Source organism: Cricetulus griseus, chromosome 2, assembly GCF_003668045.3.
Source record: "Cricetulus griseus strain 17A/GY chromosome 2, alternate assembly CriGri-PICRH-1.0, whole genome shotgun sequence".
NCBI lineage: Eukaryota > Metazoa > Chordata > Mammalia > Rodentia > Cricetidae > Cricetulus > Cricetulus griseus.
In genome coordinates this window covers 186,104,624-186,121,260 of record NC_048595.1, presented here as the reverse complement: position 1 = coordinate 186,121,260, position 16,637 = coordinate 186,104,624, and the positions used below count along the sequence as shown (strand labels likewise).

At 41.7% G+C, this 16,637-nt stretch overlaps 1 protein-coding gene and 1 pseudogene across 1 annotated transcript; one reads left to right on the top strand and one right to left on the bottom strand.

The window, feature by feature from the left end:
• Positions 1 to 1,129: 1,129 nt before the first annotated feature.
• LOC100764517 (protein-lysine 6-oxidase) lies at positions 1,130 to 9,456 on the bottom strand. The gene is made up of 6 exons (XM_027400888.2): positions 8,844 to 9,456; positions 8,419 to 8,527; positions 6,985 to 7,122; positions 5,035 to 5,191; positions 1,606 to 1,701; positions 1,130 to 1,249 (listed from the first exon to the last, which is right to left on the bottom strand). Exons 1-6 carry the CDS (start codon positions 9,454 to 9,456, stop codon positions 1,130 to 1,132), a joined length of 1,233 nt encoding a protein of 410 aa, XP_027256689.1.
• Positions 9,457 to 12,858: 3,402 nt separating this feature from the next.
• On the top strand, positions 12,859 to 14,006 carry LOC100764221 (annotated as a pseudogene).
• The last annotated feature ends 2,631 nt before the right edge of the window (positions 14,007 to 16,637 follow it).

Sequence of the window (16,637 nt, the reverse complement as noted above, 5' to 3'; positions counted from 1 at the left end):
TACCAGTATCTCTACAATAGCAGTGCAAAGATGATGTTTGTTTAGTTACTCCTGTGGTCTTCTCACTGTTCAGAAGGAACAATTAGCATAACACGAAGCAGGTAAAGCTTTAAAGGAGTCAGGCAAGATAGATAGCAACCAGACAACCCTGCCCTATTTTCCTCTTCATCAAAGAACTTCTGATCAATATTTATGAACTGAGATTCTTTTTAAGATTCACAAACTCATTTCAAGATTAAGGGATTTATGGAGGGAAGAGGCTCGCTCACACATGTTCGCGCGCGCACACACACACACACACACACACACACACACACACACACACACACACACACACAAATTTTGCAGCCAGCACATGAAAGTGTACTTTGGAAAATGCTTTGAATTTCTTTACATCACCATCAGGGAGCATGGGGGAAAGGGAGGAAAGCCAATGGCTGTGGCTCCTAAAAGCTCACTTACACTGCTTAATGAGCAATTTGTTGGACTGAACTGCTACAGAACTTGGCAGATAAACACGGTATCTTTCCAGGTCAACAAATGTATAAGATGTTGCATGAGTAAAACATTACTGCATCCTCATTTTTCAGTATTATCAAAAACAATAACATGGATCCTATATTTAATTATTGCTTTGCTTCATTTATAAGGAAGCTGTTGATGGGGGAAGTGCTTCTGTGTATATGTTTGTCTTATTGGTTGATAAATAAAGCACTGTTGGCTAATAGGGAAGTAAGATAGGTGGAGCTAGGAGTCAAGGAGGATTTGGGGAAATGTAGTAAAGGTGCTGCCATGTGATCCCAGCAAGAGAGAACTCGTGCCGCCAGCGACCTTGATAAGATAAGTCATTATAAAATATATAGATCACTAGTTATGGTTGATAATTAAGACTGAGCTAGCATATAAGAAATCCTAGTCACTGGCCAGCAGCATTGTAACTAATATTAAACTTTGTTTGTTATTTGGGGCCCTAATGTGGTGGCAGAACTCAGGTGGCTGGCTATGGTAGTAGACCAAACAACAGTACTGTATAAATCCAGGCAAAACTTGCAAACACTTCCCAGCCTTTTGGCTAGCATCAAGTACAAAGCTCTTTGTAAAAGAAATGACTTGGCTTGCCAAATAATACTCACGGTGAAATTGTGCAGCCTGAGGCATAGGCATGGTGTCCTGTGTAGCGAATGTCACAGCGTACAACATTGTTACTGTAGTCTGATTCAGGCACCAGGTAGCTGGGGTTTACACTGACCTGGACAACAAAAATAGCATGGTGAAAGATTTCCTATTCACTGTATACTGTTATTCCCTCCTATTTCTATAGAGATGATATAGTGAAATTGCTAAAAAAAAAAGGGGGGGGCTCAGCTAAATCAAGCAAGAAAAGAAATTTAAGTAAAGCAGGTTGTTAAACACTGGATATATTACAAAGATAGTTGTGTAAATTTCTCTTGAGTTCTTTTTAAAAACATCATCCTCTGGGTTGCTTAAAAATTGTCTGAAAAGGTGTTCAATTACTTTAAAGACCATGATTATTTAATATTTGAAACCAGAAAAAGGCAATTTATTGAATCCTCAGGGTTAATTGCATGTATTCAAAGCCACTACCTTTAGAATGTAGTTTCCAGGTTGTACATCTGTAATATCAATCCACTGGCAATCTATGTCTGCTGCATAGGTATCATAACATCCAGGACTCAATCCCTGAAATCAGCAAAATTGTAAAAAATTTAGTGTAGGTCTAAACTGTTCTAAAACAAACAAACAAACATGATATTGTTGGTAAATGAAAACTTAAGTTGATAGCTAGAAGAATTTGATATGAAAAGCATACTTCTGTTTCATCTCCATTGAAAACATGTTACCCAGTACTATCTAGCACTTAATAGGGACTGCAGCATGAAGTAGTATGCCTTACTTCTGAAGTCACCAGCGGAAAATAGTCTTAAGCAACAAAATAGACCTCTGCCACAACTCAAGATTATCACATCAGGAATTAAGGTCTCTTAGTAACTTAGTTCCAATATCCTATCAGTGAACCTCCCTGCAATAACCTTCTTATGTTCTGATGTCCATGGTCTTTTGTAGTGTTTACCTTTATAGCATTCATCCATTTCTGCTCTATCTTGTAACCATATTACTGAAACTCCTCAAAGACAGAGTCTGTTTGCATCCTTGAGTAGCTAACATTTATTATTATTATGTGCCAGAACCATTTTAAAAATATTGTATAAAGCCAGGTGTTGGTGGCACGTGCCTTTAATCCCAGCACCTGAGAGGCAGAGACAGGTGGATCTCTGTGAGTTCAAGGCCAGCCTAGAGCGAGTTCCAGTACAGCCTCCGAAGCTACAGAGAAACCCTGTCTCGAAAAAAACAAAACAAAACAAAAACAATTGTATAAAGCCAGTTCTCACAATTACATGAGACAGGTCTATTACTATCTCCATTTTTTAGATGAGGAAGATGGGACACACTAAGGTTAATAATGTATTCCAGGGCAAACAGCTAGGGAATGACTGAGTTGGTTTCATATAAACAGGAATAAATGCCAAGAACAAATGCTCCTTGCTCTCATGAGGCTGAAGAAATTTTCTCCTACTGGGGGAGATAGGTATCTTCTTATTTTCTTATTACCTCATGAGAACTTTAACTGTTGTATTTTCTTTCCGATAATCCAAAATTGATTAAAAGGTATATGTTACAATCTAACTCAGAAGTGTTATTTAAAATCATCACTCAAGTTTGCTTTGGTGCTTAAGGTCATTTTGGTCAACCAAGATAACAAAAGCTTGTAAATGTGCTTTAGAGATATGGGTTTGGCTACAGCTGGATTTGAGAAGAGTGAGCAATTTTGCTGTCCATAGCATAGGACAACATAGACAAGCTAACTCGAAAATTGCTCTTGTCACAGGATGAGAACCATACTTGCCTGGGTGCCCACCTTGATCCATTCCCATTTTATGTATTAGAAAGGAAATACAAAAGGAAGAACTTTTGGTCTGGTTCTACAACATCATTCTCTGACTCTGGCACCTTACACAATAAGCAACTATTAACTGCTGCCACTATCATTACTACTATTTCATGTATGACCCTCTAAATTGTGAACTGGAATAGATCACCATTGAAGACAGGTAGAAGTAATACTACTGTCAAGTGAATAAAAGTGTTTTGGAAATGCTTAAGTTTGCCATGTTGGCATACACCTATAAACCCAATTGCTCAGAATGTTGAGCAGAAGGACAACTTAATCCCATGAAGTTGACACCAGCCTAGGCCACACAATCTTAAAAGTACAGTGTGTGTGTGTGTGTGTGTGTGTGTGTGTGTGTGTGTGTGTGTGTGTGTATAAGTGCAAATTGCTGACACTGGTATCTTAGGATTCACCAGCTCACAGAATATGTTAATTTTGGACTTCATTTATTTGAACTTGCAAATAAATACCTGAAGTTACCCAGGGCATTAAGCAAGTAGACATTTCAGATATTCAAAGTCAAATGTAAAACTAATTGAAAATATAACTTCATTCTGGACTACCAAAATACATTATTTGGCTTCAATAAAACATAGCTGTTTTCTACATTTGGTCAATGAGTGTGATGTGACTATTTTTAATTGTGCATAAATTTAGTGTGTAAATTTATGATCTTAGAACATGTTATTTTTATATATATCTGCATAAGTTATACCTAGTTATATTCATAAATATTTAAGGAACAGATACCAATATAATAAAACCAAAAACAGTCACTATCAGAGGTCTGTGTGAATGGTTTTTTTTCTTTAAGTGAATTCTGTTCAAGAGACTATTAAGAAAAACAAAAAAACAGAAATTACTTACAATGCAAAACCTGGTGAGAATTGTTAAGACGTGTACCGAGAAGAATGAAGATAAAACGAGTGAAATTATGGCAGAGAATAGAGGAACCCCTAGGGCTGAAATATGCACAGTCCCCCACCCAAGCATTCCATCTTAGATTAAGATGATCAATGTGTGGCATTTTCTGAATAGGGAAAATAAACACCCCAGGTTCTCTTGGGGCGATCACAGAATGAGAAGGCAATCCCTGTATGGGTTTAACATACAAGTTTAACATGTGAGTGGGTTCCAGCTTTCACTTAAAGCACTTGTCCTGCCCCCCCTAACCCATGTTAAATATAACTGTCTCCCTTTCTAACCACTTGGATGAGCTCAGCCCAGAGGAAAGAAGTATGGTCCACACATGTAGGTCACTAAAAAGCTTCCGGCCACAACCCTGGAATCTGCTCCCCCAGATGATGACTGCTGATTTCTTTGTGTGCTGGATAATGTACATTCATGGACTACTTGCCAAGAGCTGGGCTGGAGGAAAATTATAATGTCCTTTTACAAATTAGGGTTTTGGATGGAAATACTGACATGGCTTTTAACTGACACACATTTTCCAATTCTTAGACATGCAATAGTGCTTAGCTCAGCACTATTAAAAACAAATCCATCCAAAGGACATCTGACTTTAATTACATTGTAGGTTTAAATATACTTGTGTGGAGAAAGAAGTGTGTCTTTCTGCTCTTATTTACATTATTAAAACTGATATTGCTTAAAGTATCTTGAAGACCCTGTTCAAACTTTAGGCACTCTTTCCATATTAATCATGAAGGTGGAAAACAAAATGGTTTTTCAGGTGAGAAAACATTTGTACATTGCTAACAGCTATTTATAACCAATTAAAGAACCCAGAATGCAGGCAGATGTTTTAAGTCATTTATATGTATTCAGAAAGTAAACTACTCATTGTGCTATGTATCGAGGATCCACACTGACCTTCTGTGATCACCAACAGGGGCTGGATGTACAGCTGGAAACACTTAAAAAGCAATTTGCACCACCCAGTCATTTGCCTTGTCCCAATTACTTTCCATGTTGATAAGATAAACTCAAAATGAAACAAAGGCTTTGAAAAAAGAAGGGTGGGGGAAAAGAAAACAGCAGATGACTTTGTTTTCATCTCCTCTGGAAATGTGTGGGTTCCTGATGTCTGGGTGCCAGCCTACCTGTGTGTGCGCAGTACATGCAAAGCGCCTGTGGTACCCATAGTCACAGGATGTGTCCTCGAGGCAGAAGCTCGCTTTGTGGCCTTCAGCCACTCTTCTCTGTGTGCTGGCATCAAGCAGGTCGTAGTGGCTGAATTCATCCATGCTGTGGTAATGTCTAATGTTCCACACAATAAAGACACACCAGTCAGTGGCATGTATCGAAAACAATGAGGACATTAAGCAACCTCCTTGTCTCATAAATTAAATGGTGTTATGCTCACAAATTAAAACAGGGCAAGTTTATCTTCTTGGATTTTTTTTTAGATTTATTTATTTTATGTGTGTGAATGTTTTGCCTGCAAGTTATATGTGCACCATGTACATGCCTGGTGCCTGAGGAAGTCAGAAGAGGGCTTTCAATCCTTGAAACTGGAGATGAGATATGGATGGTTGTGAACCACCATGTGGGTACTGGGAATCAAACCTGGGTCCTCTGTTAGAGCAGCAAGTACTCTTAACACTGAGCCATCTCAGCCAGGCAGTGGTGGGGAGGCAGAGACAGGCAGATCTCTGTGAGCTCCAGTCCAATCTGGTCTACAAAGCTACACAGAAAAACCCAGTCTCAACAAATAAATAAATAAATAAATAAATAAATAAATAAATAAATAAATACTGAACCATCTCTCCAGCCCAACCCACTTCCCACCCCTGTTTTTGTTTTTGTTTTTGGACAGGGTCTCACAGTGTAGCTCTGGCTGTCCTGAAACTTACTCTGTAGACCATTTTGGCCTTGAATTCAGAAATCTACCTGCCTCTTTCTCCCAAGCTCTGGGACTAAACGCATGTGCCATCAGACCTCTCTACCAAGTTTATCTTCTTGAAGAAATATTCGTGCTAGATTTTTTTTCAAGAAAGACATAAATGTATCAAAATTGCAAACTTTTAACTTTATTTCTTGGTAAAGACAGAGTATCTGTTCCTTTATACAGGGTTTTGTCTTTGAACATTAAATTAAGATAAACTTCATTATCTATGCTTGTAACCTGTGGAGTCTCATGTTTATTTCTTTGGCTCACACTGCTGATGTTGGTGTTATGATGATGATTTCAGACAAGAGTTTTACTCTGGAGGGCTTGCTATGAAAGTCTAAAGACTAGAGTGACAACGTTGTAAAATCTCTTTGGAAATGCAAGAGGAAAATAACTGGGTTTTTCTACTACTATTATTTAAACAGCACAAACTTTCATTTCAAAATAAGGTATTTTTATTTTAATATGCAAATTGTGCATATTAAATTTTCTCTATTCATTAACTAGAAGGCTTCTGAGCTCTTTCTCATCTCACAAGGGGGAGAGGCTACAAGGAGGAAGGGTTTGAATTTCTGTAAGTAGGAGACCACACTTCAGGGTTTCCTGGCACTGAACAGTTGGGCACATTACCTAGGCAAATGATGGTATAACCACGTGCAATTTAAAAATGAAAACCTTTAAATTTAGAAAGGGTAGGGCAACCACTCTAGCTGATATGGGCCTTTCAAAAGGTGGAAGTGGATGGGTTCTTGAAATCTATCTCGTGTGTGTTCCATTGAGAATGGTCTCTGAATCCTATAGGTAAAAGATGCTGTGCATTTATTAAATGCTTGTTAAGGCTAACCAGCTTTGGATGAGCTTGTAGATGATCTTATCTATAGCAGCTATTTCTACATAATAGTAGATTGTACTGACAGCCACTGTTGTGTCCTTTCAACAGTTTTAAAGAGCCTGGCTTAACTTTCCAGGTACAAAGATAATGGGATTTAGTGGTGAAGGGGCTGTCTTTAAGGTTTAACATCCGTTGATGATATCAAACCGAATAGTAGAAGTTCTAAGTATAAACAATACCAAATCTCTAGCTTTAGGTAAGGCATGTGAATAATCGTCTGAAAAATGTAAGAGAATCCCAGAAGTACGGAGAGGCCCATCCACTTACTGGTGACAGCTGTGCCACTCCCAGGAATATCGAGGACGGCTTGGTAAAAAGTCAGATGTGCCTTGGTTTTTCACTCTTTGGGGAAATCGTAGCAGTACCCTGTGATCATAGTCTCTGACATCCGCCCTATATGCTGAACTGGGAGTTTAGAAAAGAAACATTAGATCCAGTGAATACCGATGAAAAAACAAAACTAGAACAAACAGCTCACCATTACATGGTAGTGGCACACTGTCCCCCTTTCCCCAACTAGCCTCATGGCTCAAAGAGACAATCTTGAGCTCCTGTCCCATCCTGGAAGGATAAAAACATAGTGACTATGTGGTGAATGAGTGGATGAAGAACAACAGTAAAAAACCTACAGAGCCAGAAATTAGGATTTCCACTGAAAAAAATTATTGACAAGATACTACATCTAAAAACTATGAAATTGCTATAGTAATGATCATGTGCCAAAAAATCCATAGATATCTATTAATAAGTTGATAGACCTAAGATACAAAGTGGAGAAACACTCCAAAGTAAGGCAGCTAGCTTTAGATAGATAGGTAGATAGATAGATAGATAGATAGATAGATAGATAGATAGATAGATAGATAAACAGCTTTATGCTTCATTATAAGACAGGGAACCCTTCTTTAATATCTTCCGTGGGTTCAGTGGTGTGGATCATGCAAGACTCGGGAATGAAAATGAGCTTGAATTTCTTCCTGTAGCCACACGGTTGTACAAAAGTCAACGTGGAAAAAATGTTTATATAAACACTTCTGGGATGGTACTATATTTTTGTCTGTCTGGCTTGGAATACTGTTGGTGACCCATTTTACTTAAAGTACCACTAGAACTATGCAAGCATCCTATGCTCCCTCTGCTGGTTGCCAGCCGCAAAATCGGAGAATTCCAAGTCCAGAATAGCTGTTTTATTTTGGGACTGACGGAAAATATAATTCTTGCTCATGGTCTTATACCAAAACAACCCAGTTAATCATGGTCTGAAAGAAATGTGGAATGCGGTCTTTACCAATGGGGGGCGCCACCATGGCGAAGACACCCCTAGACCATTGGAGAATAATAACGAGCGCTTCCTTTCTATTTTTCCGGGGTTGTTGATTGTTGAGTTCCTCTTTTATAGAAAGCTGTTGGAAATAGTTGGCGCCAATTTCTAATAGGAGCCTTGGGAAAGAACCTGAGACCCAGTCTCCAGAATACGAATTTTTGCCCCCTCCCCCGATACGAGCCTCTTAATGAGGCGGCACCCATAAAAACATTCCAATTTAACTTTCTGTCCAAGTCAGCATGCCCAGGAGGTCACGTCCCACTTTCCCAGCCCTTGCCCCACTTCCTAGCCCTTGTCTGCACTAACATAGCAGTCAGAACTAGGCGTCAGGGTGATCCCGGGATCAAAATGGGGAGCCGGGCTGTGGAAATCCATACCTGGCCAGGCAGTTCTCTTCCGCAGCGCATCTCAAGTTGTACATAGACATCTTCTGCACATATGTAGATGCCTGGATGTAGTAGGGGTCCGGCACCAGGTCCGGAAGACCTAAAAATAAGACAAGGAGGTGACCTCTGACTCCAGGGCCTCTCTTTGTCACCCTTTGCCCATCAAGTCCGCAGGGTGGGGCTGAGTGTGTGGAAGAGCAGGGACCTCCAACGCTAGCAGGGAACGGGAAGAGGAAGCCCCGGAGCCAGGGGAGCGGTTTCCATCGGATTCCAGAGCTGGCAGGGCAGGCGATGGGGAAGCAGGGGGGTCGGGTCTGCGGGGATCGAGCCCGCTGCTCTCAGACCGCCACGTCTAGACATCATCGACCTGCAGTAAGGGAGCCCAGGTGCATCCGGTGGAACTGCGTGGTGCTTACCATACTGGAAGTAACCGGTGCCGTATCCGGGTCGGTACCTGCTCCCAGGCCGGGGCCTCTCATATGTGTCATAGTAGTTATAATAGGGATTGTCGTCGGAGTATTTGTAGGGATTGTAGGGGTCGTCGCCCACCATGCGGTCTACGTGACTGGGAGGCCTCAGGTTACTGAGTTGCGGGGGCTGAGGCGACTCAGTCCGGTTCCCCGCGCGCCGTGAAGCTCCATCGCGAGCCCCCGACGGCGAGAAGCCAGCTTGGAACCAGTGGCGGGCAGCGGGCCGGGGACGGCCGGGGGCGACCCCAGACGGGCTTGGTGTCCGCGCGCGGGCAGTGGCCGTGCGGTTGTCACGCAGCAGCAGAATGGGCGTGCGCGGCTGCGGGGCGGCATTGCCGTCGGGTCCTGGGGCAGTGGCGCTGGGGTCGCGGCGTCTCTGGGGCTGATACTGTGCCCCCAGGCTCAGCAGACTGAACACCTGCCCATTGTTCTCCCATTGGATTGTCTGGCGCCAGGCGCCCGGGGCGGCGGGTGGCTCGCGCGGGGCCTGTGGGGCGCAGCGTAGAAGGGGACAGAGCTGCAGCGGCCCCAACAGAAGCATGGTCCAGGCGAAACGCATGGCTCTTCTGGATAGTCCCTTCTCGGGGAGGACCTGGCTAGGAGAAAATGCAGACAGAACTCTGATCCCGCGAAGGAAGGAGACCTCTTGAGGCAGGGCCGGGAGGAGGGTGAGGCGCGGGGATGGGTCGCAGTGCGTTGTGCCAAGGACGGACAGCAGACCCTGCCCCCAGCCCAGGCGGCCGTCGGACGTGGCACGGTCCTTCTCTCCGCTTTCCCAGTCCTGAAAGGCGACGGGGAGCGGCGCACGACGGTCCCAGAGAGCGCACAGTGTCTGGAGTAAAAGAAGGGGGGAGATTTTAAACTTTCTGACAAGTTTGCAGTTACACAAGCCGTTCTGGCCCCGCTGCCCCTCCGCTATTTGTTCACGTAATGCGATTGGAAACGTGCGAGGCGGACAGCTCCTCCACTCTGCCCCTCCTCCCCTCTCCGCCCCACTCCCCTCCTCCCCAGACACGTTGCACAGGGAGAGTTAAGGGGAAAGAACAAAACGGAACACACATCCTGAGACACACTCGACTTAATCTGGGCCGAACATGCAGGAATTTCAAAAGACTCAGACAGGCGAAGGCAGCCAGGCCATGGGCTCAAGCCAAAATATGCATGAAGAAAAATGCTATTAGGTCACCAGCCCCGGAGAGGCGGGAAGTCAAGAGGTGGGGAGAGCGATGGGGCCAAAGTGTGCCTGTTGAGATGGGGGAGGTTGTGACTAACGCTTATCCATAGAGAAGTTAACCAGACGAATTTCCCAATGCACACTCACCCCGCTTTTATGGGAAGCGCCCTCAGCAAATAAACCCCAGGATATCAAATTTTGTTTTTCTGGCTGTAGGTAATATGAGAAATGGGTTACAAATCTGTTTCCTACAGTGAGTATTTTAATAACCAAAGTGAAAATTTACAGGGAACAAAGTTTGCTACGTTGAAGCAGTGAATAACCCCCCCCTCTCTCTCTCTCTCTCTCTCTCTCTGTGTGTGTGTGTGTGTGTGTGTGTGTATGTGTGTGTGTGTGTGTGTGTGTGTGTGCCTTTCTGTCTCATAACCGGCCTCATTTGTACTGTATGGGAGAACTAGAGGAAGGTCAAAAGAGTGCTCAAAGTCGTCTTCAAGTGACCTTTTTATTTGATTTCTTACTCTTTCTCTCATGTGTCTAATAAGGTTTGACTTCACTCGTCCAACTCAAATTACCAATATTAAATATTGAAACCCAGTAAAGTATTCAGCAGCTTTTAATTCCTCTTCCAATCTAAGCAAAGGCATTACAAGAGAAAGAGCCTTTGAGGTCAGAGTTGAGTGCAAAGAAGGCAGTAGGTGTGGCCAGGAGAATGAGTAGGAGGGTAGTGGGCAACTGGAGAGAGATGCTTAATAGACCAGCTATTCACATCCCACTCAGGGTCTGGGAAGCTCTGAACCAAATTCAAAGAGAAATTGCCACTAAGTGGCCCTATTTAAACTACAAGGCAAAAACCACAGTTTAATATCCATTTTTATTGGTCCCATCATTGAGCTGTTGTCTAGACACACTTTAATCTCACCTCTTCATCTCTGTCTTTCCATAACTGATCACGAGGTGGTTTGGTGGCCATCTTCTAGTTTGACTGCTTCATATCCATGTCCCCTTTATTTCTGTTCCTTGGGAAACTCTGCCCCAGATCTCTCACACCCCACCTCCACCCCACCCTTACCCCTTACCCCTGTAGTGAGTTTGGACTGACAAGGCATTCATGAGACTTCTTCAAGAACTGGTCATGAGATCTGAGTTTGTCCTAGTTAAACCATCTTCCTAGAATCTTAATGTCAAGTTGGTCACATGGCCAAAAATATTCCTCCTCCCACTGCTAGAAAAGTGACATCCTCTGGCTCTTCAACATTCCCTTCAGGTTCTCTGGTACATTCTTTTGTGGATTAACATAGTCATAGTTTCTTTCATCTGTCACAGGAGAATCCTGACTGACATAGAGGGGGGTGGGCCTGTTTCTTTCCGCTAGTTAAATCACATGGGTCTGGTTTTTGAGTCAAGTTAGATGGAGTCTGTAAACGACCATATACCTTGGTCACCAAGGGATAGGACACAGAATTTTGCCCACATGTGGTAAATCTATTGCCTATACGATGAACATAAACTTTAGGTACAAATTCCCTCATGGCAACTCAACAGTGAATGCTTTTCTGAACAAAGCCATCTCTAAGATAATGCAAGTTGTCATTTTACTGTCTGGCTAAGCAGCATAAAATTAACTACTTGATTTCTCTAGACCTGGTAAGGGAGATAGAGTTAAAAAAAAAAAAAAGCAAAACCAAAATAGGTGTCTATAATTTGGATGACAGATAGAATTATAAGAAGAAATGGGAAGAGACTGAGTGAAATTATGTTTCATTTGAAAAAGGCTCTGCATCTGCCCATGGACAGCTTATCTTCTGAGGTGAAAGGCTGGGCACAGTTATTACTTAACCACAGGTTTCTGAGGGAAAACATTTGCTGTGGAGGTCAAGTTAGAGTACAAGAACAAAGTGGCTCTCAATGGGAGGGTAGAAAGTTTGTCCTGGATCTCAGATAACTTGCCTTTGTTTCCAGTTTTGATACTTGGAGAAGGAGGAAAGAGAAAAAGGAAGGGAGGGGAAGAGGGGACAGGGGGACTGGAAGTGGGGGAGGATGGGAAAAGGAGGGGGAGGGGAAAATGCTTCTCTGTCTATGTGTTTTATTTTGTCTGGTTATCAGTTCTTTGTCAGAAATTAAGCCAAATCCTCTTCAAAGTATTTTCCAAGTTTCAAAATCTGTGATTTTCTTGAATATCCATTTATTCTATTTTCAAATAATTTGCTGCAAATCATTTGTTACATTATGGCCATTACATTGAAAAACTAATTCCTTGAGTTTGACTTTAAAATATTGGGTACTTTTTGTATATTTATAAGATGGAGTCTACAGAAGAATAATTTCACTTTCGAGGTATTTTCCATCAGTGAAATTCCATTACACATTTATTTGTTTTACAGAAACTCACAAACACACTAATGCTTTGCAGGGTGGTATAAGATAGAGGTGATTTGTACATGTGACCACCAAATATTCATACTGGATGAGGCTCATCATTTTCCCCCAGTTTGCTTCAAAAGACTTAAAAATCGTGTCATGAAAACAGAAATAACTACTCAGAACAGTCACAATGTGCTTTGTTTATTTCTTTGTTAAACACACACATACCAACATATACCCACAACTTCAGGGATGTATGTAGTCCATTGACACATACTCTAAATGCCATAAAAGAGAAAGAAAAGTCCACTTTGTCCCCCTTTCATTTCCTCCAAACTCTCTTGCTTAAGACTTAGCTGTCTGGGAGAAAAAGAAACAGAAAACATGTGGCCACCACATTGAGGACAGTAGAAAGTGCTCGCCACCATGGAGCGATATGACGTAGCCAAGCATTGTGCTTTTTTCTTAGAGGTAAAACCAATTTTCAAAATTAGACAAACAAGTTTCTTTTCACTCAACAATGAAGTTAATAAATAATACCACCAGCAATTATAATGATGATAGTACCTGCAGCTGTGTGAGATGCCCCCAGCTTTTTAACTTTGGTAAGATGAACAGTTGATCCCAGTCTGAGACCGTATATGGGAATCATCCCAATCCAACCCCTGCTTTGTTTTTAGCAAGGTTCCATTTCTACCAAGAAATAAAAGTTAGTCCCACCGTACTCATGGAAGTTGTCACGAAAACTGTGCTTACTTTCTTCTCTTTGGCTCTCTGAGAGGCACCAAGACAGCCATCAGCGAGAACAAGGCCTGATTAAAGGCATCATGAAGGAAGCCAGGAAGAAAGTGGTTGATCCATTTTCTAAGAAAGACTGGTATGATGTAAAAACTCTAGCTATCTTCAATTTTAGAAACATTCGAAAAACACCAGTCACAAGGACTCAGGGGACCAAAATTGCATCTGATGGCCTCTACGGTTGTAGGGAGCTTGAAGAGTGACAAAATTGCATTTAGAAAATTCAAGCTAATTACTGAGGATGTTCAGGGAAAAAATATGATTAACTTCCATGGCATGGATCATACCCAGGACAAAATGTGTTCCATGAAAAAAAAAGTAGCAGACAGACTGTGATTGAAGCTCGTGGTGATATCAATACAACTGACGGTTCTTTGACCCTTCTGTTCTATGTTGGTTTCACTAAAAAGTCCAACAAGCAGATATGCAAGATGTCCTGTGTACAGCACTAGCAGGCCCCCCAGAACTGGAAGATGAAAATCATGACCTGAATAGGGCAGGCAATTGACTTGAAGGAAATGGCTAATCTATTGATTGCAGACAGCAGTGGGAAAGACATAGATTATATCTACATGTCCAGTTACCCTCATCACAATGTCTTCCTTAGAAAAATAAAAATGCTGAAAAACCCAAGTTTGAATTGAGAAAACTCATTCTCATGGAGCTCTACCAATGATGAGTCAGGTGCTAAAGTTGAACAAGCTGATTGATATGAACCAAAAAACTACTTAAAATTCAGATTTCCAGTAGTGACAAATAAAAAGTCCAATTTGTGAAAAAGAAAGAAAAGTTAGTAGGTTGTGTCTCCAAAATTTGCTAGATAAGTTTATACTCACAGGATATGGAATTATTCAGAAAGTTGAAAGTATAAAGTTGAACCTTTGAATTATCAGAAACAGAACAGTAACTCCATAATCAAAGTATCAGTATGTGAGCATCGATTCTTTTGTTTGGGGGCTGGAGAGATGGTTCAGAGATTTAGTGTACTTCCTATTCGTCTAGAAAGCCCAAACTGGTTTTTCTGCGCCAATCAGGGTGCTCATAATCACCTGTAACTCGGACTCCAGGAAATCTGATTCTATGTTTTGGCTTCTCTGGACAACTGCACACAATCACACAGAGAGAATCACACAGAGAGAATCACACAGAGAGAATCACACACACACACACACACACACACACACACACACACACACACACACACACACACACACACACACACACACACACACACACACACACAAATAAAAATTGAAAAGCATGTGGCACAGGGAATCCATGTGATTCTTGTTCTTCGTAAAGTTCATAGCTTATGCGAAGATTATTGTAATCCTATAGTTTTAACACATTGAAGGGAATCAAACAAAAAAAGTGGAAAGCCATAGTGCAAAAGACATTAGAGAAAAAAGCAATTGTGACATCTTATGTAAGAGGGTGGACTGAGAGTGAAATGAAGGTATTAATAATCAGAAAAGATAATCGAAAAGTAACAGTGAGATACAAAATCCCAACCTTTTCTAGTTGGAGTAAAAGGAGACCAGTGAGTGGACTTGAAAGCTAGTGGCTACTTTACACTCCTTTCTCTCCATCCTTGCTTTCTGCCACATGCCACTTCCAGGTATTCACCCAAATATAAAACATAGACAGTTGGTACACATTTGTCTGTGTATTAAGACTGAACTAAAAAAGAAAATAAGTAAACAAACTGGCTAGAAATAGCCCAGAAATAATGAATTTTAAATATACCTGGCTTGGTTACTTAGCCCCTTGGGCCACCTAAGGAAGGAAAAAGTGGAATGTAAGTCTGGGGAATAGAAAAGTATTTTACTCTGCTGTCTTTAATGGATTTCCCTATGTTGTTACATAAAGAATGTTAGTCTAGCAAAACTGAAAAATGGGAAGAGAGGAGAATAGACCTTTGAAACATAGTGAGTCAGTCAAAGTAATTTGTTTATATTGACCACAAAAATAAAGTGTAAGCCAGTTGGCAAAATCATTCCTAAGTGAAGTCCAAGTAATTTGATTGGGCTGGTTGACAGTCCAGAGACAAAAAAAGGGCAATTGTGGGTGCTATGGGGTGTGTCAGGGTTGTTTCTATTAGTGATAGGAGAGGGTTGCAGCGAGGTCCAAATCCTGGCTTCTTTGCCCCTCAACTCTCCCTACAGTCCTTCACACTCACTGCCCAGCACCCTAAAGGTCCTTTATTCTCACATCATTCAGTCATGAGCTTCTGCTATGCAGGAAGGTGCATCGTGAAGACATTTATGCTTATCTCAGGTACCTCTATCATCTGTGATTTCTGCAACAGGCGTCATCTCTCTGCTTTAAATTAATCTTTGAAGCCCAAGATGAGCATGAGATAACAAATGAGAAGTACATGGATTTGCCCTATACAGTGACACTCTAAAAACATTTAAAAGTGATTTGTTTGTTAGGGTGGAGACAGAGTAGAAAGAATATTTGGTGTGGTTGTGTGAGAGAAAACCTGTTTTCTAATTGTCATTGAGAGAAGCCATGAGGCCTTCTTGAACTCAGAACCTTGCATATTCTGAGCCAAACCCTCAGCTGGCGAAGATCTTCCAAAGAAGGCCAATTAACACTGTAACTATTGTGGTAAGCATGGGTTTCTCTGGCCTCTGTCTAGTTTTCCTTCTACATTTCAGTTGTTTTTATGAATTGTAGTTACCTCATCTAGAAGGTTCAGGGAAAAACAAGAATCAAAACAAGGCTAAAGACTTTGGAAATAAGTATGGTGACTCCTCAAGAAAATGGGAATCAGTCTACCACAAGATCCAACAATTCCACTCTTAGGCATATACTCCAAAGAAGCACATTCATACAACAAGGACATCTGTTCAATGATGTTCATCACAGCATTATTTGTAATAGCTAGAACCTGGAAACAACATAGATGCCCCTCAACTGAAGAATGGATAGAGAAAATGTGGTCATTTACACAATGGAGTACTACTCAGCAGAAAAAACAATGGAAGCTTGAAATTTGCAGGAAAATTGATGGAACTAGAAGAAACCATTCTGAGCAAGGTAACCCAATCACAAACAGACAAACATGATATGTTCTCACTCATATGTGGATTTTAGACATAGAGTAAAAGATTACCAGCCTACAATCCACACTGCCAGAGAAGCTAGTAAACAAGGAGGACCCTAAGAGAGACATACATGGTCCCCTGGAGAAGGGGAAAGGGTCAAGATCCCCTGAGCAAATTGGGAGCATGGGAAGAGGGGGGAGGGAGCTACAAGAATGAGAAGGGAAGAAGAGGAAGGATGCAGAGGTCATGAGGGAGCAGAAAGTTTGAGTCAGGGGAAGAATAGAAGAAAGGATATGTGATAGGTAGGGTTGTAATTGGGAGGGTGGTAGGGGAGGATGGGAGGGAGAAGGAAAC